This window comes from Hemitrygon akajei, chromosome 2 (assembly GCF_048418815.1).
Source record: "Hemitrygon akajei chromosome 2, sHemAka1.3, whole genome shotgun sequence".
Lineage (NCBI taxonomy): Eukaryota > Metazoa > Chordata > Chondrichthyes > Myliobatiformes > Dasyatidae > Hemitrygon > Hemitrygon akajei.
The window spans coordinates 187593199-187618342 of record NC_133125.1 but is presented as its reverse complement, the minus strand read 5'-3'; the positions used below and the strand labels follow the sequence as shown (position 1 = coordinate 187618342).

The 25144-nt window shown below is 45.7% G+C and overlaps 1 protein-coding gene across 1 annotated transcript; it reads right to left on the bottom strand.

Annotated features, from left to right (window-relative positions):
- Positions 1-4726: 4726 nt before the first annotated feature.
- Positions 4727-22774, bottom strand: LOC140719157 (zinc-binding protein A33-like). Its single transcript, XM_073033576.1, has 6 exons — positions 22364-22774; positions 22190-22285; positions 21538-21771; positions 19992-20014; positions 19777-19895; positions 4727-5334 (listed from the first exon to the last, which is right to left on the bottom strand). The coding sequence occupies exons 1-6, from the start codon at positions 22772-22774 to the stop codon at positions 4802-4804; spliced, it is 1416 nt and encodes a 471-aa protein (XP_072889677.1). The 3' UTR covers positions 4727-4801.
- Positions 22775-25144: the final 2370 nt, after the last annotated feature.

Below are 25144 nucleotides of genomic sequence, written 5' to 3'. Positions count from 1 at the left end.
GCTCCATGGTCTTCATCACGTGCGACGTCAAGGCAACAGGTCTGAAGTCATTCAACTCCTTTGGTTGTGGTTTCTTCGGTACCGGGACAATACAGGATGTTTTCCACTGTCTGGGTACTCTTCTCTGCTCCAGGCTCATGTTGAAGATGCGCTGTAGTGGTTCTCCCAGCTCAGTCGCACAGGCCCTCAGTAATCGTGGGGAAACTCCATCCGGTCCAGCCGCCTTGCTGGTACAGATCTTCCTCAATTGACCTTCCACCTGTGCAGCCGTAATCCTGGGCGTGGGCAAGGTCTCCTGTGAGTGTCTATTTTCCTGTGAGGGAAGTAAGCCTGGTGTGGAGTTCTGCGGTGAGGATGAGATTGAGCTGTCGAACCTGTTGAAGAAGTTGTTCAGCTGGTTCGCTTTCTCCACATCTCCACTATTTCCAAGCACCTTAAAACTGTGCCCTCTTTTGTTAGCCATTTCAGCCCTGGGAAAAAGTCTCTGGCTCTCCCCACGATCAATGCCCCTCATTGTGCCCACAGCAGCTAGAAAGAGAGAGAGAGAGACCAGCCAAACGCAGGTAGATGGCGCTGAACACCCACTCACCTTCCACTCTTGTCCTGGACGATTTCAATCTTGCTTGAGGCTTTTATTGGCGACATCAGCAAATAATGGAGCTAAACATGGGTTCGGGCTCCGTCATTCAGCCACAGACTCCATTCTCAACCTTGCTCTCAACACTTGGATTCAGGGCATTAACAACATTGAAAAAGAGAAAGAATTTTTTTTAAAAACATAGCTCTGTTTATCACGTGTACATGACATGTGGAAACATTCAGTGAAAGGCGTTGTTTTGTATCAATGACCAACACAGTGTTACGGTAGGTCTCTGGCATTAATGAATATAGAATTGAGTCAGTTTTTTTTATAAACAAGCATAAACATTTATTAAACTCTGCTCAAAAAAAAAGAAAAATAAACAAACGACTAACTTAACCGGAAGTTAACAGCTATTTGGCACTTTAACAAACAGACAACTGGAACAGTTCTTAAAGCGGTAAATTCGAATACAGTTTTAAAGTGGTAAATTAGAAATGACAAAGAGTTTTATTCAGTCAGTTAGGAGAGACTTTCCTGAAGTAAAGAATTCCTCAAAGTAACGACGATCTGCCGATCCCAGTCGAAAGACGCCTTGTCCGAAGGATTCACAACGGAGGAAATAAAACAGAACTGACCTATTTATTCTGGATGGTGAACACTGCACAAAACCTTCCTGCTCTTGCAGGGGTTATCTCAGATGCCGGCCACTATTCTCGAACGAAGACTCAATAAGTTCCATCCTTAACAAAGCCGCCGGCGACACCAACTTTACTCAATTCTTCAGGCTCCCATCCTACAGTAAAGTCTTCACTCTCCGACTAGACGTTAAAAATAGAATGGACCAAAAACCTGGCAGCGTTTGGCAAAAGGGCCGGCAAAAATCTCAGCACTTTAAAATAGGAAGTAATACTCCATTCTAAAACAAAACTGCGTCATGAAACAAATACGCAGCATGACAGAGTAACTGACCAACACCAAACTCCCTGTGTCACAGCAGGGCTTTCCCGTTTTAAACCCGTAGGCACAGGCCATCACATGACCTCACACCGGTGGGAAAATTACATCATATGACCTCACACTGGCAGGAAAATTACGTCACCCCAGCATCACAAAACTATTACATCGTGCTCACAAGATACTCAATTACATCATGGTCATAAGACAGTCACAATATACCCACGGCATACGTAACACACAGTCTGTCCAAGGATTGTGCTGGGATCAGCCTGCATGTGTTGCCACACTTCCGGCTCCAAAATATCATGTCCCCGTCTCTCTCACCTTCACTGTACCTCTCCGGGTAGTTCCAACCTGAGCATCGATTTCTCTAATGGTGCACTCTCCTTTACTATCACATTCCTTCTTCTGTATCCCCTGTCAGGAGGAAATTAGGCTGCACTCCCATTTCTTTTTGAATCAGATGCTTGAAGAACCAAAACAAAAGTGAAAATACTTGAAATCTGCAGCAGGACAGGCAGCGTTTGAATCAATTCCAGGAGAGATCATCGATGTGGAACGCAAACCGTTCCTCTCTCCACCGATCCTGACTGACCTGTTGTGTTTCTCATGCATCTCCTGGGTATAAACTGGGTCAAAAACTGAGCAGGCATTTATAGAATAGGCAGTTAGAGCAGAGCACCCTGTGACTATTCCTCTCAAAAACAAGTATACCGCTTTTGTGGGGGATGACCTCCTGGGAGAATGCTACAGCGACCGGGTTACAGACACTGGTCATGGGTCCGTGGTGCAGAAGGGAAAGAGAGAGAAGAAGGGAGCGGTGGTGATAGGGGACTCAGAAGGGAGGGGAAGAGACAGGAGATTCTGTGGATGTGAACGGGACACCCAGATGGTATGTTGCCTTCCAGGTACCAGGGTCAGGGATGTCACAGATTGTGTCCACAACATTTTGGAGAGGGAGGGGGTGCAGCCAGATGTCTTGGTACATGTTGGTACCAATGACTTAGGAAGGAAAAGCAATGAGGTCCTGAAAAGAGAATTTAGAGAGCTAGGTAGAAAGCTGAGAAGCAGGACTTCCCGGGTAGTAATTTCTGGATTGTTGCCTGTGCCACACACCCATGAGGGTAGAAACAAGATGATTTGGCAGATAAATGTGTGGCTGAGAAACTGGTGCATGGCGCAGGTCTTCAGGTTCTTGGATCATTGGGATCGCTTCTGGGTGAGGTATGACCTGTTCAAAAGTGACAGGTTACACCTGATCCTGAGGGGGACCAACATTCTCGCAAACAGGTTTGTTAGAGCTGCTGGGGTAAGTTTAAACTAATTTGGCAGGGGGGTAGGAACCAGAGTGAAGGGATTCAGGATAGGACGGATGGTAAAAAAGTAAAGATAGCATACAGTCAGACTGTCAGGAAGGTCAGGCAGGTGATGGGACTTAGTTGTAGCCAACGGGTGAAGTATCAGATCATTAGGGATGCAGAATCAAAAAGGATAACAAATACGGAACTCAAGGTGTTGTATCTAAATGCACGTAGTGTAAGAAATAAAGTGGATGATGTTGTTGCAGTATTGCAGATTGCCAGGTATGATGTTGTGGCCATCACTGAATCGTGGTTGAAGGATGGTTGTAGTTGGCAGCTGAATATCCAAGGTTACAATTTATATCAGAGGAATAGGAACATATGCAGATGGTGTGGTGTGGCTCTACTGGTAAATAATGGCATCAAATCAGTAGAAAGATGTGACATAGGATCGGAAGATGGTGAATCCTTGTGGGTTGAGTTAAGAAACTGCAAGGGTAAAAGGATGTTGATGGCAGTTATATGCAGACCTCCCAACAGTGGCTGGGAGGTGGACCACAGATTACAACAGGAAATAGAAAAGGAGAGTCAAAAGGATAATGTCACGGTAGTCATGGGATATTTTAACATGCAGGTTGATTGGGAAAATCAGGTTGGTAATGGATCTCAAGAGAGTGAGTTTGTTGAATGCCTGAGAGTAGCTTTTGAGAGCAGTTTGTCATTGAGCCTGCTAGGGGATCAGCTATACTGGATTGGCTGTCATGTAATGAACTGGAGGCGATCAGGGTGCTGAAGGTACAAGAACGCTTAGGAATCAATGATCACAATATTACTGAGTTCAACATGAAAGTGAAGTCTGACGTAGCCGTATTTCAGTGGAGTCAGGGAAAATACAGTGGTATGAGAGAGGAGTTGGCCAAAGTAAATTGGAAGGAGCTGCTGACAGGGATGTCAGCAGAGCAGCAATGGTGTGTGTTTCTGGGGAAATGAGGAAGGTGCAGGACATGAGTATTCCAAAAATGAAGAAATACTCAAATAGTAAAATAGTACAACCATGGCTGACAGGGGAAGTCAAAGCCATTGTAAAAGCAAAAGAAAGGGCACACAAGAGCCCATGGTATTACAGGAAAGTTACTAACATGGGCTTATGGTTAGAACATTGGCTGATTGGTAGGAGGCTGCAAGTGGGAATAAAAGGATCCTTTTCTGGTTGGCTGCCAGTGGCTAGTGGTGTTCCGCAGGGTCGGTGTTGGGACCACTTATTTTTATGCTCTGTATCAATGATCTAGATGATGGAATAAGTGGCTTTGTTGCCAAGTTTGCAGATAATATGAAGATTGGTGTAGGGGCAGGTAGTGTTGAGGAAACAGGTAGGATGCTGAAGGACTTAGACAGTTTACAAGAATGGGGAAGAAAGTGGCAAATGAAAAACAATGTTGGAAAATATCTGGTCATGCACTTTGGTGGTAATAGAAATAAATGTGCAGACTATTTTCTAAATCATCAGCTCTTTATCACTGACGCCTCTCACCTCGCAGTATCTGACACATTTCCACACTACACCCCGTCCCTCATCTACCTATCACACCCTCACCTGCCCATATCCCTCCATAGATGTTACCGGACACACTGGGAGACCCAGACGCTTTGTGTGTTACCACCACTACATGTCCTGTGTTACCAAGATTCACCCTGACCTCCCTCGGCCAGTCAGCACCACCACCACTTGCCCCAGTTACCCTGTCAGTCCCGGTGAACTTTAGCACCCGGGGGAGCCGGGGAGCTCAGGACCTGCCGCCCGCGGCTGCTGCTGAATCCGCAGTGTTTCTGTTCCGTTGACGGATGCAGTAAACCAGTTAAAATTAATTGATCGGTAATTCTCATATCGTGTTTATTTCACTCTCCGCACATTTATATTTACACTGACTGACTCCTGACGCCGGTCCCGGACCCGACCCGTTTACAGATCCGGAGCGGAACCAGAGCAGATTCTCAGCCACTCGTTTATATATCCAGTCCCAAATGAAGGATAAAGTTTCTCAATGAATTTATTCCCAGTGAAGGTGTGGAGATGGGACTTGGTCTCCGCGTTGTAAAATGAAACTGTCCCGGACTCGTAACTGAGATAAACTCCCACCCTCCCGGGGATGGGACCGGCAGGGAGACAGGACTCAGGGGAGGTGCGAACCCACATCTCGTTATTAAACCGCCTGATGGTCCAGAATCCGGTCTCCGGACTCAGTGTGAACTCTCCCTTCCTCTTCACAGACTCTGCGGCGACTCCCAGTCTCCACCACCGATTCCCCGTCACCTCCACCTCCCAGTAATGTCCCCCCGATGTGAATCCCTCCGATCCCAGCACACAAAGCCAGAATGTGAACCTCTTCCCGGTGTCAGGGAGATCCCTCCGGGTCCCTGTCCGTCTCACACTCTTCCGATCCTCAGACACCTCGAGCTCCGGATGCGCCGTTTCCACATCCAGGGTGACAGAGACTGGGGGGAGAAGCAGAGAATTAGAGAGTCCCCGGGGATCGGGGGGAGACTCGGGCAGCGCGGCCCCGGGGATCGGGGGGAGACTCGGGCAGCGCGGCCCCGGGGATCGGGGGGGAGACTCGGGCAGCGCGTCCCCGGGGATCGGGGGAGACTCGGGCAGCGCGGCCCCGGGGATCGGGGGAGAGACTCGGGCAGCGCGGCCCCGGGGATCGGGGGTGGGGGGGAGCCGGTGGGCCTCAGGCACAGTCGGGTGGGCGCCAGGACCCTTTCCCGGGGTTGTACCCAAACACAGCGGATGGACAACCGGCATCTTCCGAGGTTTTTCCTGATCAACACACACAAAATTCTGGAGGATCTCAGTGGGTCAAGCAGCATTTCTTAAGGGAGGTATACAGTCGATATTTCAAGCCGAGACCTTTCCTCAAAAATGGAAAGAAAGACGGGGGAAACGGATGTGAGGAAGGGATGGAGCAACAACTGGATGAGGATGAGATGAGTAAATACTGGAGGCATTTAAAATGGAGGTAAGGCCAAATTTATTCGTGCTGACCAACTCATTTTAATGATCTAGTTCCATTTGCCCATATTTGCCCAGTACTCCTTTTAACCTTTCCTACCTATGTAGCTGTCCAAGCAACACGCACAAAACGCTGGAGGAAATCCGCAGTCCAGGCAGCATCGATGGAAAAAAGTAAAGTCGACGTTTTGGGCGGAAACCCTTCATCAGAACAGGAGAAAAAACCCTGAAGAGTAGATTTAAAAGGTGGGGTGGGGAGGAAGAGAGAAAGACGTGGTGATAGGTGCAACCTGGAGGGGGAGAGATGAAGTAACGAGCTGGGTAGTTGATTGGTAAGATGAGCTCAGAGAGGGAAAAGGGGATGGGAAATGGAGAAGGGGGGGCAGTTTGGGGGCATTACCAGAAGTTTAAAAATGATGTCCTTGCCCTCAGGTTGGAGGCTCCCCAAACAGAATATAACGTGTTGTTCCTCCAACCCAAGCGTGGCCTTATCCCGACAATGGAGGAGGCCATGGATGGACATATTGAATGGGAATGGGAAGTGGAATTAAAATGGGTGCCACTGGGAGATTCCATTTGTTCCGGCGGAAGGAGCGTAGATGCTCGGCGAAGCGGTCTCCCAAACTATGTTGGGTCTCAGCGATATACAGGAGGCCACACCGGGAACATGGTATATGACCCCGACAGACTCAGGTCAATTGTCACCTCACCTGGAAGGACTGTTTAAGCCTCTGGATGGTAGTGAGGGAGGAGGTGTAGGGCAGGTGGAGCACTTGTCCTGCTTGTAAGGATCAGAGCCAGGTGGAAAATCAGTTGGGAGGGATGAATGGACAATGGAATCATGTAGGGAGCGATCCCTGTGGAAAGCAGAAATTAGGGGTTGGGATGGGAGGGAAGATGTGCTTGGTGGTGGGATCCCATTGGAGGTGGCAGATGTTTTGGAGAATTGTGCTGGACGCAGAGTCTGGTGGGGTGGTAGATGAGGACGAGAGGAACCCTATCCCTGGTAGGGTGGTGGAGGATGGGGTAAGGGCAGGCGTGTGAAATGGAAGAGATGCGGTTGAGAGCAGTATTGATGGTGGAGGAAGGGAAGCCCCTTTCTTTGAAAAAGGAGGACATCTCCTTTATTCCAGAATAAAAAGCCTCATCCTGAGAGCAGAGACGGAGGAAATGGAGGAATTGAGAGAAGGGGATGGTGGTTTGACAAGTAGCAGGGTGGGATGGGGTATAGTCCAGGTAGCTGTGAGTGCCCATGGGTTTGTAATAGACGTCGGTGGGTAAGCTGTCTCTGGAGATAAAGACAGTGAGAGCAAGAAAGGGAAGGGAAGGTGTCGGAAATGAACCAGGTGAATTTGAGGGCAGGGTGGAAGTTGGAGGCAAAGTGGATGAAGTCGACGAGTTCAGCATCGGTGCAGGAAGCAGCACCAATGTAGTCATCAACGTAGAGTAGGAAAAGTGTGGGTGGTCACCAGTGTGGGCTTGGAACATAGACTGTTCCATGTAGCCGACAAACAGGCAGGCATAGCCGGGACCCACGCGAGTGCCCATGACTACACATTTTGTCTAAAGGAAGTGGGGCGGGGAGCCAAAGGAGAAATTATTGAGAGTGAGGACAAGTTCCGCTAAGCGGAGGAGAGTAGTGGTGGAGGGGAACTGGTTAGTTCCGGTGTCCAGAAAAAAGAAACAGTGAGCTTTGAGGCCTTTCCTGTCCTGATGTCTTTTAAATCGCTGTAACCGTACCCACCTCTATGGTTTTCCTGGAGCCTCCTGAGCTAATGGAAAAAGTCCCATAATATCCAGCCTCTCCTTATAACCCAAACCCTCCAGTCCCAGTAACATCCTTGTCAATCTGTTTCATACCCTCGCAGTTTAATGAGACTCTTCCTGTAGATACGTAACCAGAATTGTACAGAGTGATCCAAATATAAAAGTCTGCTGATGGTGGAACTCCAAAAGAACACACACAAAATCTCAGACTGAAACATCAACTCATTTCCAATTCATTTCCATAGATGCTGCCTGACCTACTGAGTCCCTCCAATATTTTGTGTGTGTTGCTTGGATTTCCAGCATCTGCAGATATTTTCTCTTGTTTAGGGTTGTAAAGAAAGCTTTTGGCATATTGGCCTTCATAAATAAAAGTATGAATGGGGAGCGGGAGTAAGGGGTGCTCGAGGTGGACAGACGACTGGAGATCGGAGGATCAGCCGAGACCGTCAGACCTACCTGGACAGTACCTGAGGAGGAAGATAAAACTGCGCAGGCGCGGGTGATGTCAGCGGCGAGCGCGGGGTTTAAAAAGAGGCCCACTTTTAGGAGCGGGCACTGTCGGTGCGGGCAGCGGAGTGCGTGGGAGCAGAGTGAGCAGAGTGCTGGGCTTTGGCTCAGCGGGCTTCGGCGCAAGGGGACTTTGGTGAGAGGAAATCAGTGAGCCTGAGTACGTGCTTGCTGAGGTAAAAAAAGGTAAGGTTGGTAGGTACTTTGTTCATTTATTCTGACTAATCTGGGATCAGGTAATGGGGGAGACAGTTAGAGCAGTGGTGTGCTCCGTTTACAGTATGTGGGAGGTCAGGGTCAACACAGTTGTCCCTGATGACCACCCCTGCAAAAGGTGCATCCAGCTGCAGCTCCTATCAGACCAAGTTAGGGAATTGGAGCAGGAGCTGGATGAACTACAGATCATTCGGGAGGCAGAGGCAGAGATAGATAAGAGTTATCGGGAGGTAGTCACACCGAAAAGACAGGAGGTAGACAAATGGGTGACAGTCAAGAGAGGCAGAAGGAGCAGACAGAGAGAGCAGAGCACCCCTGTGGCCGTTCCCATCAACAATAAGTATACCGTTTTGGATACTGTTGGTGGGGATGACCTACCAGGAACAAGTTGCAGTGGTCCTGTCTCTGGCACTGAGGTTGGACCCTTGACTAGGAAGGGGAGGAGGGAAGAGAAGAGAGCGGTAGTGATAGGGGATTCTATAGTCAGGGGGGCAGATAGGAGATTTTGTGGGGAAGATCGGGAGTCTCGGATGGTATGTTGCCTCCCTGGTGCCGGGGTCCGGGACATCTCAGATCGGGTGCAGGTTATTCTCGAGAGGGAGGGCAAGATCCCAGATGTTGTGGTCCATGTAGGGACCAATGACGTGGGTAGGATGAGTGAGGTGGTCCTGCGTAGTAAGTTCAGGGAGTTAGGTGCGAAGCTGAAGGGCAGGACCTCCAGGGTAACAATCTCAGGATTGCTACCTGTGCCACGTGTGAGTGAGGCAAGGAACAGAAGGATTATAAAGATTAATAAGTGGCTGAGAGGATGGTGCAGGAGGGAGGGCTTCAGGTTTTTAGATAATTGGGCTTTGTTCCAGGGAAGGTGGGATCTGTTCCGACGGGACGGTTTACACCTGAACTGGAGCGATACTAACTTTCTTGCAGGAAAGTTCGCTAGTGCTTCTCGGGGGGTTTAAACTAAATTTGCAGGGGGCAGGGATCCAGAATGTGAGAGAGGATAGCGAGATGAAGAATAAAGGACAGGTGGGGACTACACGGTTCCGGAATATGAAGTGTGTAGTAGAGAAAGGTGAGGCGGAACAAGTGATAAGGAGGACACATGTGCAGAGAGATGTCTGACGGAACATGGAGTTAAATATGCAGAAAGAATAAGTAAATTTAGGAAGGACAACAAAATTCAAGGGGCGTATAGCCTGATGTGAGTTCAGGGAGCTGGGTTAAGCACAATAGGCAGTGATTTAAACAGAGAGAGGAGAAATGGGCTAAAATTTCTATATCTGAATGCACGAAGTGTCAGAAATAAGGCGGATGAGCTTGAAGCTCAGGTGCGAATGGGTAACTATAATGTTGTTGGGATAACGGAGACATGGCTGCAGGGAGATCAGACCTGGGAAATGAATGTACAAGAGTATATGTGCTATCGTAGGGACAGAAATGTGGGCAGAGGGGGTGGGGTGGCCCTGTTGGTGAGGGATGAGATTCAGTCATTTGCAAGGGGGGACATAGGATCAGGAGAAGTAGAGTCTGTGTGGATAGAACTGAGGAACAGTAAGGGCAAAAAGACCCTAATGGGTGTTGTTTACAGGCCACCAAACAGTAGTATGGATATTGGGTGCAAGTTGAATAGGGAGTTAACATTGGCATGTGGCAAAGGTAATGTCGCAGTAGTTATGGGGGATTTCAACATGCAGGTGAACTGGGAGAATCAGGTTGGTGCTGGACCCCAGGATAGGGAGTTTGTAGAGTGCCTAAGGGATGCATTCTTGGAACAGCTTGTACGAGAGCCGACCAGGGACAAGGCTATTCTGGATTTAGTCTTGTGTAATGAACAGGATTTGATAAGCGATCTTAAAGTAAAGGAGCCATTAGGAGGTAGTGACCATAATATGATGCTTTTATCTGCAATTTGAGAAGGATAAGGGCAGATCGGAGGTGTCAGTGTTGCAGTTGGACAGGGGAGACTATGGAGCCATGAGGGAGGAGCTGGCCAAAGTTAACTGGATGGATATCCTAGCAGAAAAGACAGTGGAACAGCAATGGCAGGTATTCTTGGGAATAATGCACAAGGTGCAAAATCAGTTCATCCCTCGGAGAAGGAAGGATTCAAAGGGGGGAAAGGGGCCATAGTGGTTGACAAAGGAAGTCAGAGATTGCATAGTATTAAAAAAAAGGAAGTATGACAGAGCTAAGGTGAGTGGGAGGACAGATGATTGGGAACTTTTTAAGGAACAACAGAACTTAACTAAAAAGGCAATACGGGGAGAAAAAATGAGGTACGAATGCAAGCTAGCCAGGAATATAAAGGAGGATAGCAAAAGCTTTTTTAGGTATGTGAAGAGAAAGAAGATAGTTAAGAACAATGTTGGGCCCTTGAAGAATAAATTGGGTGAAATTGATATGGGAAACAGAGAAATGGCAGAAGAATTTAATAAGTACTTTAGATCTGTCTTCACTAAGGAAGACACAAGCAATCTCCCAGATGTATGGATGGGCCAAGGACATAGGGTAACAGAGAAAATGAAACATATTGACATTAGGAAGGAAACGGTGATGAGTAGACTGATGGGACTGAAGGCTGACAAATCCCCAGGTCCAGATGGTCTGCATCCTAGGGTACTAAAGGAGGTGGCCCTGGAAATTGCGGATGCATTGGTAATCATTTTCCAATGTTCCTTAGATTCAGGATCAGTTCCTGAGGATTGGAGAATGGCTAATGTTATCCCACTTTTTAAGAAAGGAGGGAGGGAGAAAACAGAGAACTATCGTCCTGTCAGCCTAACATCAGTAGTGGGGAAGATGCTAGAGTCCATTATTGAAGATGAAATAGTGGCATATCTAGATAGCAGTGATAAGATTGGGCCAAGCCAGCATGGATTTACCAAGGGCAAATCATGCTTGACTAATCTATTGGAGTTTTTCGAGGATGTAACCAGGAAGTTAGACAAGGGAGATCCAGTGGATGTAGTGTACCTCGATTTTCAGAAGGCATTTGATAAGGTCCCACATAGGAGATTGGTGGGTAAAATCAGAGCTCATGGCATTGGGGGGAAGACATTGACATGGATAGAAAACTGGTTGGCAGATAGAAAGCAAAGGGTAACGGTGAATGGGTGTTTCTCGGAATGGTAGATGGTGACTAGTGGGGTGCCACAGGGCTCAGTATTGGGACCACAGCTGTTTACGATTTACATCAGCGATTTAGATGAAGGCATTGAGAATAACATCAGCAAGTTTGCTGATGATACTAAGCTGGGTGGCAGTGTGACATGTGATAAGGATGTTAGGAGAATTCAGGGTGACTTGGATAGGCTGAGTGAGTGGGCAGATACTTGGCAGATGACGTTTAATAAGTGTGAGGTTATCCACTTTGGGAGTAAGAACAGGAAGGCAGATTATTATCTGAACGGTGTAGAGTTAGGTAAGGGAGAAATACAAAGAGATCTAGGAGTACTTGTTCATCAGTCACTGAAGGTGAATGAGCAAGTGCAGCAGGCAGTGAAGAAGGCTAATGGAATGTTGGCCTTTATTACAAAGGGAATTGAGTACAAGAGCAAGGAAATCCTTTTGCAATTGTACAGGGCCCTGGTGAGACCACACCTGGAGTATTGTGTACAATTTTGGTCTCCAGGGTTAAGGAAGGACATCCTGGCTGTAGAGGAAGTGCAGCGTAGATTCACTAGGTTAATTCCTGGGATGTCCGGACTGTCTTACGCAGAGAGGTTAGAGAGACTGGGCTTGTACACGCTGGAATTAAGGAGATTGAGAGGGGGTCTGATTGCAACATATAAGATTATTAAGGGATTGGACAAGATAGAGGCAGGAAATATGTTCCAGATGCTGGGAGAGTCCAGTACCAGAGGGTATGGTTTGAGAATAAGGGATAGGTCATTTAGGACAGAGTTAAGGAAAAACTTCTTCTCCCAGAGAGTTGTGGGGGTGTGGAATGCACTGCCTCGGAAGGCAGTGGAGGCCAATTCTCTGGATGCTTTCAAGAAGGAGCTAGATCGGTATCTTATGGATAGGGGAATCAAGGGATATGGGGACAAGGCAGGAACCGGGTATTGATAGCAGATGATCAGCCATGATCTCAGAATGACGGTGCAGGCTCGAAGGGCCGAATGGTCTACTTCTGCACCTATTGTCTATTGTCTATTGAGTACTGCAGTTAGGTTGGAGTTGTTGTTGGAGTTTGGATATTGTGTGCAGTTTTGAATACAGGAGATGGATGTTATGCTGAAGTTGTATGAGATGTTGGTGAGGCATAATTTGGAATGTTGTGTGCAGTTTTGGTCACCTACCCACAGGAAAGATGTAAATAAGGATGAAAGAGAACAGAGAATACTTACAGGGATGTTGCTCAGACTGAAGGACCTGAGTTATAAGGAAAGATCGAACAGGTTAGGACTTTATTCCTTTAAGCTAGAAGACTGAGGGGAGGTGAGAGAGGTACAGTATACAAAATTACGAGGAGAGTAAATGCAAGCTGGCTTTTTCCACGGAGTTTGGGTGGGACTACAACTGGAGGTCATGTGTGAGGGTGAAAGGTGAAAAGTTTAAGGGGAACATGAGGGGAAATTTCTTCACTCAGAGGGTTGTAAGAGTGTGGGAAGAGCTGCCAGTGCAAGTGATACATGTAAACTCGATTTCAATGTTTAAGAGAGGTTTGGACAGATACATGGATCGCAGAGGTGTGGACGGCTATGGTAACAGTGAAGACTGAAGGGAGTAGGCAGCTTAAATGTTTCAGCATGAACTAGATGGGCCAAAGGGCCTGTTTCTGTGCTGTACTTTTCTGTCACTCTATGACTCTAGTGCAAAGACCAAGTAGTTAGGAGGTTAACTGGTCAATGTAAATTGTCCTGTGGTTAGACTAGTGTTGAACAGCTAGTATTGCTGGGTGGAGCGGGTCGTTGCTCTGGGTTGGCCAGTTTCACACTGTCTCTAAATAAATAAATAACCTCTTCACTGTCCATGAAACCACCAATTTTAGAGTCCTTCAGAAACCTACTAAACCCATCACCTACATTCTCTCCAAATCATTCATATGAATGATGAAAAACAGTGGACCCAGCACCAATCCCTGCAGAACAACCACTGGTCACAGGACTCCACCCAGACAACTCTGTATCCTATTCCAAATCGCACTGTATCCCATGTGATCTAACTCTCTGCTACCTTCTCAAATCCCTCGCTAAACTCCATGGAGACAATGTCTACTGCACTTTCATCAGCTGTAATTTATTTATTGAGATACAGCACGGAATAGGCCCTTCCGGCCCTTTGACCCCCACCACCCAGCAACCCGATTTAATCCGAGCCTGACCATGGGACAAGTTACAATGACCCCCACCACCCAGCAACCCCTGATTTAATCCGAGCCTGACCATGGGACAAGTTACAATGACCCCAACTACCCAGCAACCCCTGATTTAATCCGAGCCTGACCATGGGACAAGTTACAATGACCCCAACTACCCAGCAACCCCTGATTTAATCTGAGCCTGACCATGGGACAAGTTACAATGACCCCCAATACCCAGCTACCCCTGATTTAATCCGAGCCTGACCATGGGACAAGTTACAATGACCCCCACCACCCAGCAACCCCTGATTTAATCCGAGCCTGACCATGGGACAAGTTACAATGACCCCCAACACCCAGCAACCCCTGATTTAATCTGAGCCTGACCATGGGACAAGTTACAATGACCCCCAACACCCAGTAACCCCTGATTTAATCTGAGCCTGACCATGGGACGTTACAATGACCCCCAACACCCAGCAACCCCTGATTTAATCCGAGCCTGACCATGGAACAAGTTACAATGACACCCACCACCCAGCAACCCCTGATTTAATCCGAGCCTGACCATGGGACAAGTTACAATGACCCCCACCACCCAGCAACCCCTGATTTAATCCTAGACTAAGAACTGGGTAATTGGATTGTGGGAAGAACCGGAGAACCTGAAGGAAACCCCCACAGTTATGGGAGAACGTACAGCCAGTGACGGGACATGAACCCGGGTCACTGGTACTGTAAACCGTTGTGCTAACCACTATGCTACCGTACCGTCCATTCAGAAAACCAAGCTGGGTCTCCCTGATTAGTCCTCGCCTTTCCAAATGAATGTAGATCCTGTTTCTCAGAATCCCCTCCATTAATGTACCCTCCACTGACGTTAGGCTCACCGGTCTGTACTTCCAATGCTTTTCCCAACAGTCTATCTTCTTTTTTTTCTAAATTAAATTTTTATTGAATTTCAATTGATTACATGGAAAGAAAAGAATAATAACAGCCCTCCCCTTCCCCCCATAACATATTCCTGTCGGAAAAAAAAGAAAGAAAGAAAAAGAGGAGAAAGAAAGACTGCCTGGATATCGGAAGGTCTCCACATGCTCCATGGAATTCAAAGTAAGTTTAATATATGTATTTATTTCTTTCCCTAAAGGACCAACATCTTTATCTTCGGAGCACCTATATATACCATCCTATCTTTTGTAAATAAGGGCGCCAAGTACTCAGAAATGTGTCATATTTATCCTTTAAATTATAAGTAATTTTTTCAAGTGGAATACAATTAAAAATTTCATTATTCCAACGGTCCATAGTTAAGTATGAATCCGATTTCCAAGTAACTGCAATAGCTTTTTTGGCTACTGCCAATGCAATTTTTATAAATTCTTTCTGATATTTGTTCAATTTAACTTTCGGTTTTATCCCTTCAATGTCACCTAGTAAAAATAATATTGGGTTATGTGGAAGTAGTATTCCAATAACTTGTTCCAATAAAACTCTTAAATTTATCCAAAAAGTTTGAATTTTAGAACAAGACCAAGTAGAATGTAAGAAAGTACCAATTTCTTGATTACATCGAAAACATTGATCAGATAAATTTGTGTTTAATCTATTTATTTTTGTGGTGTAATATATAATTGATGTAAAAAATTATATTGTACTAATCTAAGTTGGACATTTATTGTATTTGTCATACTGTCAAGACATAGTCTTGACCAACTTGTTTCATCAATTTTAATATTCAAGTCTGATTCCCATTTTTGTCTTGACTTATGAATTCCTTGTTTAAGTGTCTGTTTTTGAATCAGATTATACATAAAAGAAGTAATTTTTTAAATTTTTCCTTTCTGAATTAAAGTTTCAATTTCATTAGGTTTTGGCAATAACATTGTTTGAACCAGTTTATCTCTTAAGTAAGCCCTTAATTGAAAATAACAAAAAAAAGTGTTATTTGATATTTTATATTTATTCTTTAATTGTTCAAATAACATTAATATACCTCCTTCATAACAGTCTCCTATACATCTAATCCCTTTTTGGTACCAATTATATAAAAGTTGATTATCCATTGTAAAAGGAATAAGTCTATTTTGAATCAAAGGTCTCCTTGCTAATAAAGATTTCTTTATCTCATCATCAACATTTATCTTATTCCATAAATCAATCAAATGTTTTAATATAAGAGATTCTTTCTTTTCCCGTATCCATTTATATTCCCATTTATATATAAAATCTTCTGATATATTTTCTCCTATCTTATCTGACTCTATTCTAATCCATGCCAGTTTTTCTTCATCAAAAAAAGATGCAATAAATCTAAGTTGATTTGCTTTATAATAATTCTTGAAGTTTGGAAGTTGTAACCCTCCTAAATCATGTTTCCATGTCAGTTTTTCCAACGATATTCTTGACATCTTACCTTTCCAAAGAAATTTTCTCACATATTTATTTAACTCTTGAAAAAAACTTCTGTGGCAATTGTATTGGTAATGTTTGAAATAAACACTGTAGTCTAGGGAATATATTCATTAACTCTACCCACTTATGTTATTGGTAACATCATCCATTTATCAAGATCTTCTTGAATTTTTTTTCAATAATGACAAATAATTTAATTGATATAAATTCTTTATATCATTATTAACTTTTATACCTAAATACTTTATACCATTTATTGGCCATCTAAATTGAGTTACTAATCGACATTGATTATAATCTCCTTTAGTAAGGGGTAAAATTTCACTTTTATCCCAATTTATTTTGTACCCTGATACTTTCCCATATTCTTCCAAGCCTATCTTCAAAAAATGTTCAACATTAGTCTCCCTCCAGTCATCTGGCCCCTCACCCATAGCTATTGATGACACAGATAACTGCAAAATGGGCTCCACACTTTCCTCCTGAGATTCCCACAATGTCCTGGGATACACTTGATCAGGACCTGGGGATTTATCGACCTTTCTGCATTTTAGGACCTGCAGCACATTTGCTTCTGTAATGTGGTAGAAAATGAGGTCGATCATCTTCTGTAACACGGGGGAATTGAGGATCCTGTGGAACTGGCACAGAAGAGGAGTTGAGGCCTGGCTCAGAGAAGTGATGACAGGGAAGGTTTTGATTGATACGGGCCAAATGCCAAGGGGTGATCTGACAGAAATATATAAGGTTATGAGGACGTAGACTGAGCAGATGGTTGAAATCTTCTCCCCACAGGAGGGGATCAAATACAAGAGGTCACATGTCTGAGGTGAGAGGAAGGAGTTTAAAGGTGAGTTTATTTGAACAGTGAGTGGTTGATGTTGGAACTTGCTGCCAGAGAAGGTGATGGAATCACATACAATCACTGCGTTTAAGAGACACTGAGGCAGACACTTCATAGACAAGGCACAGAAGGAGACTGACCTAATGCCAGCCAATGGGATGAGTGTAGATGGGTAAATAGGTCAGCACTGAGGCGATGGGTCGAAGGGCACATTTCTGTGCTGTTAGATGATGACACAGTGACTTTAAATGAACTGAATGACTGAGACCCCACAGCCTCCGGTGCAGAGAATTCCAGATACACCATCCTCTGAGGGTTCACCCATCCTGAGGCAGTGACCCCTGACCCTCGACCCCTCAGACAGGGGAAACATCCTCCCTGCATCCTGTCTGTTGAGCCCCGAGAGAGTTTTGTGTTTCCCTGAGATCTCCTCTCATTCTTCTAAACATAGAACATGGAACAGTACAGGAACAGGCCCCTCATTCAATGTGACAGTGACTGATCAATGCCAGCATCAATTCCTCTCCTATACCAGTTCCCCAAACTGTAGTCCCTCGACCTTTAAAAATTGTATCTGACTCCACCTTAAATACATCCAATAATCAGTCTTCACACAATCTGCTGGAGGAACTCAGCGTGTCGAGCAGCATCTGTGGGAGGAAAGGGACTGTCGATGTTTCATGTCAAAACCCGACATCAGGACTGAGAGTGGAGTTGGGAGATGGCCAGTATACAGTTCCTCCAGCATTTTGTGTTTGTTGATTTGGATTTCGAGCATCTGCAGACTTTTTCCTGTTTATGACAATGGGAACCATTAGGGGAGAGATGAATGGCAGATGGAACCAGGACCAGATGGGGGAGGGGTGGAAAGCCTGTGGTGAACTGTGTGTGTAGATGGAAACAGAAGGTGAAGGGGGATGAATATGGGTGATAAGGGTCCCTTTGTCCCCTTTCCCACAAACCCACTCCCCACAGCCCCTCATTAGGACAGAGGGTGAATTGCAGAGACTCTGGTAGATATATTTACTTCACATTTCCCCACAGGTGAGCTGCTGGAAGACTGGAGGGTGGCTCAGTTTGAGCCTTTAGTTAAGATGGGCTGGAAGGTCAAACCAGGGAAGTCCAGTCCTTAAACCGAATGTCGGTGGTGGGAAAGTTTCTGAGAGACAGGATCGAACAGCATTTGGAAAGACAAGGACTGATCAGGGACAGTCAGCACGGCGTTGTGCATGGAAAATCACGTCTCACAAATTCCAGTTTGTTGAAGAGGTGACAGAGAGGATTGACCAGGACAGGGTGGTAGACATTGTCCACATGAACTTCACCAAGGCCTTTGATGTTGATCACAGACCACACTTGGAGTATTGTGTGCATTTCTGGTTCCCCGACTCTGGGAAGGATGTCACTACAGGAGGATGTTACCAGGGCTGGAGGGCCTGGGGTAAAAGGAGAGACTGGATAAGCTGGGGCTATTTCTCTGGAGCATTGGATGTTGAGGGGGGACCCCTTTTCGAGTTATATAAAATCATGAGGGAAGATGTAAAGTGTATACACAGGGTCTTTTCCCCCAGAAGAGCGGAGTCCAAAACCAGAGGGCAGAGATTGAAGAGAAAGTTTTTCAAGGAATCTAAAGGGCAACTTTCTCACTGTGAGGGCTGTGGGTACATGTGAAATTTGCTGCCAGAGGAAGTCTTAGAAAGAGGTATAATTAAAGTATTTTGAAATAAATTTAGACAGGTACATGGATAGGAGATGGTTAAAGTAAAATGGGAAAATCACACGGAAATGTGTCAGTGTCCCACTCTGATGGTGTGTTTGGATATGTGTCATTGCGGATGTGTGTGCGTGTGTCAGTTTTGGTAAATATCAGTGAGTGTGTGTTCACATTGAAGGTGAGGGTCACATTGAGTATTGTGTTACAGTGTGTCTTCACATGTCCGGTGTGTGTTGGCAATGTGTGACACGTGTGTGAATTGTTCAAGTAAAAAACATTTACTGTGTCTGAAGAGAGAGAATAGTTTCCATGTCACTGAGGGAACGAACAATGTGCGATGCTGAGGCTCAGACTACAGTCTGCCAATCCTTCCTGTGTATGTGTGTGAGGGAGATTTGCCAGACCAGTTATGCTGTGTCCACCAGTGTTAATGCTGGTTGGTGTGTCCGGGTTCAGTCTCAATGTGGTGGTTTGATCACAACAGTGAGACTGGCGAGTCCAGCAGGGGGCAGAGCTGAGTCAATCAGACTGCGGTCACGGACAGGTCAGACAGGGGGAGTGGCTCGAAGGACTGGTGTATTTTTCTGACAATCCCCGTCACCACAGTGATACCAGATTTTATCCACTTTAATGTAATTAATGAAATATTAATTCCAGAGCTACTGTGGCAGGATTCAAGCGCATGCATTGACATATTTTCCCAGCATGAATGGGATCAGGATGCAGTGGTTCATCTAACAGTCCCGTGAATTGGTTATATTTTGCCCCAGTGTTGGTGTGTTCAGGGGTCTGACATCTCCAGATGATCATGTGACAGTGATGCCTCCCTGCAGGTGGGGTTGGTGCCAGAATAAACTTCACTTCCCTATTATTACAGCCAAATTTTGTGTCCAATTATTAATTAATTGTACGTACACAACACTGGAAGAACTCAGCAGGTCAGGCAGCATCCGTGAGAAAAGAGTAGCCAACGTTTCGGGCCGAGACCCTTCATCTTATAAACGTTGGCTACTCTTTTCTCACGGATGCTGCCTGACCTGCTGAGTTCTTCCAGCGTTGTGTACGTATTCTTTGATCCACAGCATCTGCAGTTGTATTTTTGTGTTTTAATTAATTGTGTCTGAAACAAGAACAAATGAATCTGTATGTTTTACCTTGCTTAATGCCATGAAATGCTTCTCCCAATGCTGTGTCGAACAAGTAGGGGTGATAGAATTTTCCAGCCAGTAGGGCACCGTCTGTCACTGACAATGTCTGGGCATCATCACTGCTCCTGTAAATATTATACAGCTGGTTATAAACTGAGCATCAGCGATATTTGAACTGTTTTACAAATCCATACAGAGTTTCAGTAAAGACCATGTCCTACCTTCTCTTCTGACAAGCTTCCTCCTGAAATAAATCAAACACAGATCTCAGCTGACTGAGACTGACCATCGGCATCCCAATAACAGGAATCTGAGACAGGTTTTTAAAAGCTGCCGGGAGCTTAGGAGGACGATGGCGCCTAACGGTGACTGCTTTGCTAGAGTCTTCGGAAACATCTCTATTTCTATCTTTCGTATCTCTATTTTTCCCTTTCAGGGTTCGTTTGAAGACCCTGACCTGGAGTTACACGCTGCCTTCGGTTCTTTGTGGGAATGAGACCCACTCTCGGGATCTCACAACTGGCCACTGTTCGATATATCGAGGACGCGGCCTAGAAGACTAACACGCATTCAGAGATCCAGGATTTTGTGGCTCTGGAGGTGGGTGGACTCGAGGTCCACTGTGGGGAATCGGTGTGTCATGGGAGATGGAAGATTGAAAACAACAAGCTGGCTGTTGGCTGTGTGACCCAAGACCCGAGTTGTTTTGGAACAGAGCTTGAGAAAAACAACGCAACAGACTTTCAACATCGTAAATCAGTGAGTTGTTTGTTATGTCTACCCTCTCACTGTGAAACGGGTCGCCTCTTCTTCCCTTTTTAGGGAGAGAGAGCCTGTGTTATGTTGAATACCGGGTGAACGAGTAGTCTTTGCTACTGCAAGTCTGTGTCTTTATTGATGCTTTGCTGCATGCTTGAGTGCTCGGTGGGGGGTGCTGATGTTTTTTTGCTGGTGGGGGAGAGGGGTCATTGCCTTGCCACTGAACATGTGTGGGAGGGGGATCTGGGGGGGCTTTGGGGTTTTAACATTTAACTGTCATTCGTTCTTTGGGGCACTCCTTCATTTTCATGGATGTTCGTGTAGAAAAAGAATTTCAGGATGTATATTGTATACATTTCTCTGACATTAAATGTACCTTTGGAACTTTGAAAACTCCCACTAAACTCACTCCTACTGACACAGATGGAGAAAGAGGGACACCGAACCATGGGAAAAAGTACAAGGAATGTTTATGAAATTTATACCATAACTGAGAGGATGGAACTTACAGGAGAGACTGGACAGGTTGTGTATTTTTATCTGGATATGATGTCAGGGAGGATCAGATGGAGGAATTTAACATTCCGAATGGATTTGATGGGGTGGGAATGGAGAAAATATTTCCATTTTTATGAGATCAGAAGTCAAAGATAAGACATCATTTGTTGTTAATAAATCCCACAAGAAATGTGGTGAAGAGAATATCAGAAACACACTCATAACCTGTGATGGTAACTTGGTGTGACACTGAGTCTCAGGGGATATTGTACGTGGGAATCACAGAAACAATCACCAGCTCAGTGCTCTGATCAGAGTAACTCATTCCCGAGAAGGTTGCAGATTGTCCTGTGATGTACAGATGTTGTGGGAGGCCGGTTTGGGACAATGACAATTCTGAACAGTCAAGACATTTGCATGGTGGAAATCAGTTTCCAACAACAGTATTTGAGGTAAATTACATCATGTTGTGACTGTGCACTTTTACAGAACCAAACTGAAATCTCTCACCATGAGGAATGTGATATTTTCTTGTTGATCCATTCGTTCCTGTAACTTTGAAATTTCCTCCTGGATAGAATTTAAATTCTCTTGAATCTCTCGAAGATTTTTTTCCATTTGATTCAGAATCCTCTCCTCTTCTTCCTTGAGATCTCGGAGTGTGCAATGCTCTTTTTCAGTGAGAACCCGGTGCAGTTCAGCAAAATGGGATGTGATCTGGGACTGAAGGCTGTGTGTCTGTTCCTGTCAAATGAAAGGAGAGGCTAGTTTACTATTTGAGGCTACTTTTTGTATTTCCTTCTGACATGGAAGGGAACCATTCAGCCCATTAAAGTCTATGCTGGTTCTCAGAACAATCCCGTCCATCACATTCCCCCACGTCTCCCTGAAACATATACTCCGTCTCTGACCCCCTACCTCCGACCTGATTCACAGACCACCCAACTTCACAAGGTTAATTACAGTCGCCAATTTACCGTTCAACCATGGAATGTCGGCTAAAGGAAGGTACTGGTTATGGGGAGAACATGCAAACTCCACGCATACGGCTCCAGGGGTCAGGATCGATCCCAGGTTACTGGAGCTGCGATTCTCTGCTATTCTGCATTCAAGGGAACAAAACTACACAACGATATTGTAACTTCTGCTCTGGAAGCCTCACCCGAACTCCAGAAATCTTCTCTTTCTGTTGTTGCTCCATTTCCTCGAAGTCTGATTTCTTTTTAGTGAGAGAGTCTAAGGAAGATTTAACCCGACCCTGGGAATCAGAGAGTGAAGACATTAGACCAAAATATGCAACTAACTAAACAGCTGATCAAAACCTGGTTAGTTTTACCTTGTAGATTTCAATGGCTTCGTTAACCAGCATGAAGTTGTGAGACTTGTGTTCCCGCGCAGTCGCACAGATCAGGCAGATCAGTGTCTCGTCCATCTCACAAAACAACTTCAGTTCTTCCCCATGTTTCTCGCAGTGAAGTTTATTTTCCTTCTCTTTCGGATTCAGGTTTAGTTTTCGAGCTTTCTCAGACAGATTTGCTAAGGCCCGACTGGCCCTGAGGGTGCGGTCTGCAATCTCCTCTCTACATTCCGGGCAGGAGTTTCTCTTCTCCCTTTCCCAACACCGTGTGATACAGGAGCGGCAGAAGTAGTGACCACACTCCAGTGACACCGGATTGGTGAAGAAATCTAGGCAGATGGGACAAATTACCTCCTCGGTTAAACTCTCGACCTGTCCTTTCGAAGCCATGTTAACTCCCGGTACTTCCTGGTTCAGGATCCTTTCACTTTCGGGGAGCTGCTGAATGCCTGCAGTACCGAGAATGCCCACCAGGGGGCGCCGCGGTCTCGGGAATGAATGTTCCTTTTCAGTGAAGCAGGAATCGTGTTCATTTCCACAGCAGCGATCAGAAACACATTAAACAAGTCTAACATAGATAAAGCCGGAGAGAAGAGCTTGGTTCAGTCTACGGCAGAACAGAAGGGGCAAGTCCTGAAGAGAGAGACACAGAGACTGTAAATGCAAGAATCTGGAAGGAAAAGAGAGCTGCTGGGGAAACTCAGCGAGTCAGACAGCATTTGTGGAGGCAAATAGACAGAAGATATTCCGGGTTGAGACAGTCCAGCTGAAGGTTCTCGAACCGAATTGCCGATTGTCCATTTTTCTACACAGATGCTGCCTAATCCTCGGTGTTCCTCAATTGGCTCGGGTTTTTTATATCGAGCACTAAAGGGAGTCAGACTGAGGTGTAAAACGGTGATTAATGTAAATTTATAACAACTGTTAAATCAGTTAATAGTATGAAACACGGGATGTGGAGAGAATCTGCTGTGAGGAGACTGATGCTGTGCCGATGACAAAGATGTGTCTGCAGGAATCACCACAGGACTGGACATTGCACGTCACAGTGTGGAAAACATTCAACTCCTGATTTCCATTTCCCTGCTTGACCCGGCCCGGCTCCAAAGATCTGGTCTCACTTGTTCGGAACAGGGTCAACGTGTGGAAATGATTTCCCCGCCTGTCTTCTAAACCCCGTCAGCCCCAGAGAGCAGGGGCACTGGGCTGGAATCTCCACTCACAAACACAGGAGATTCTGCAGATGCTGGAATTCCAGAGCAACACACACAATATCCTGGAGGAACTCAGCCGGTCAGGCAGCATATGGAGAGGAATAAACAGCGTTGAAGGGTCTCGGTCTGAAACGAGGACTGTTATCCTCTCCACAGCTGCTGCCTGACCCCCTGAGTTCCTCCAGTAGTTTGAGTGTGTTGCTCTGCAATCTCCACGTCGCTGAGTCTGACAGTCTTCATCAGGCAGCGTCCACAACAGCAGCTCGAGGGACAGAGGGACTGGGGGTTGGGTTGTGGGTGTGGGGACCCGTCTCCCACTTAAATACAGTTCAGATGGAACAGCACAGAAAGAACCTGCCAGACAGCGGTGGTGAGTTTCAGGAACAAGTCAGTTTATTCAGACCCTGTTACAGTGAACATCGGGGAACACTTCGAGTGTGATCTCAAAGATACTCCACTGAGTCAATGATCTTACGGGTTCCTGTTATACAATGGTGACATGCCGATTTCATAAAAAATCATGAGGAATCTATATTTCTCTGTAGTATTTTGATCTCAAATTATTTGTCTGTGGTCTCTCTCTATCTCACTGACAGTCATTTCCCAATGCTCTCTGTAATTCATTGTCTTCATTTCTGACCCTGTTTTCCTGCCGTGACTCTCCTTATCTGATGATAAACTCTCCTGCCGTGGTCTGCAATCCGACCTCCACCTGTTTACCTTTGATCCAGTGAGCTTCACCTTGCTGACTGAACACGTCCACAGTCTAATCACTGACCTGACTGTCATATCGTCACCTCTCAGTCACCTTCTCCCTTGGTCTAATTAATTTTACCATCATTCCCCAGATTGTAAGGCACCTAGTTTAAATATTTTATCAGCTTTCCCAATTCTCATGATTCGCAGAGATCCCTTCCTCAGACATCACTGCCTGACACTGTGTGGTGTGATTGTCACTTGCCACCTATCAGCCCAGGCCTGGATATTGTCCAGGTCTTGCTGCATTTGTGTTGTGGGCTGCTTCATTACCTGAGGGGTGGCAGATGGTGCTGAACATTGTGTCGTCATCAGTGACCATCCCGACCTCTGACCTTACGATGGACAGAAGGTCGTTGAGGAAGCAGCTGAGGGTGTTTGGGCCGAGGACTCTGTCCTGAGGAGTTCCTGCAGAGATGTCCTGTGGCTGAGATGATCGGCTCCAAACACCACAACCATCTTCTTTGTGCCGGGGATGACACAAAGATTCCCACTGATTCCCCCATTATTCCTTCACTTGCACTATTTATTTTATAATTCATAGTGATGTTATGTCTCTGCACTGCACTGCTGCTCAAAGCAACATATTTCACATCATATATAACAGAGATAATAAACCCGATTCTGATTCTGTTTCCGCAGATTAGTCAGGCCCAGTGACCTGTCTGATCCGACCTCTTCATATCCTGTGTGTAAACCCTCCCAACATCCCATAATTTCTCTATTCATCCATCGGATCACCCCTCCACGCACACACAACTGTAAACACAACTCCTTCCCTCCACAACAG

Excerpts from the sequence above, each read along its gene's own strand:
- LOC140719157 (XM_073033576.1), bottom strand. The coding sequence starts at position 22,774 with ATGGCTTCGAAAGGACAGGTCGAGAGTTTAACCGAGGAGGTAATTTGT. Across the intron at positions 20,015-21,537 it reads AAAATATCACATTCCTCATG|GAGGAAGCTTGTCAGAAGAG; the intron begins GTGAGAGATTTC and ends GATTTATTTCAG. Across the intron at positions 19,896-19,991 it reads GAAGCTTGTCAGAAGAGAAG|GAGCAGTGATGATGCCCAGA; the intron begins GTAGGACATGGT and ends TAATATTTACAG.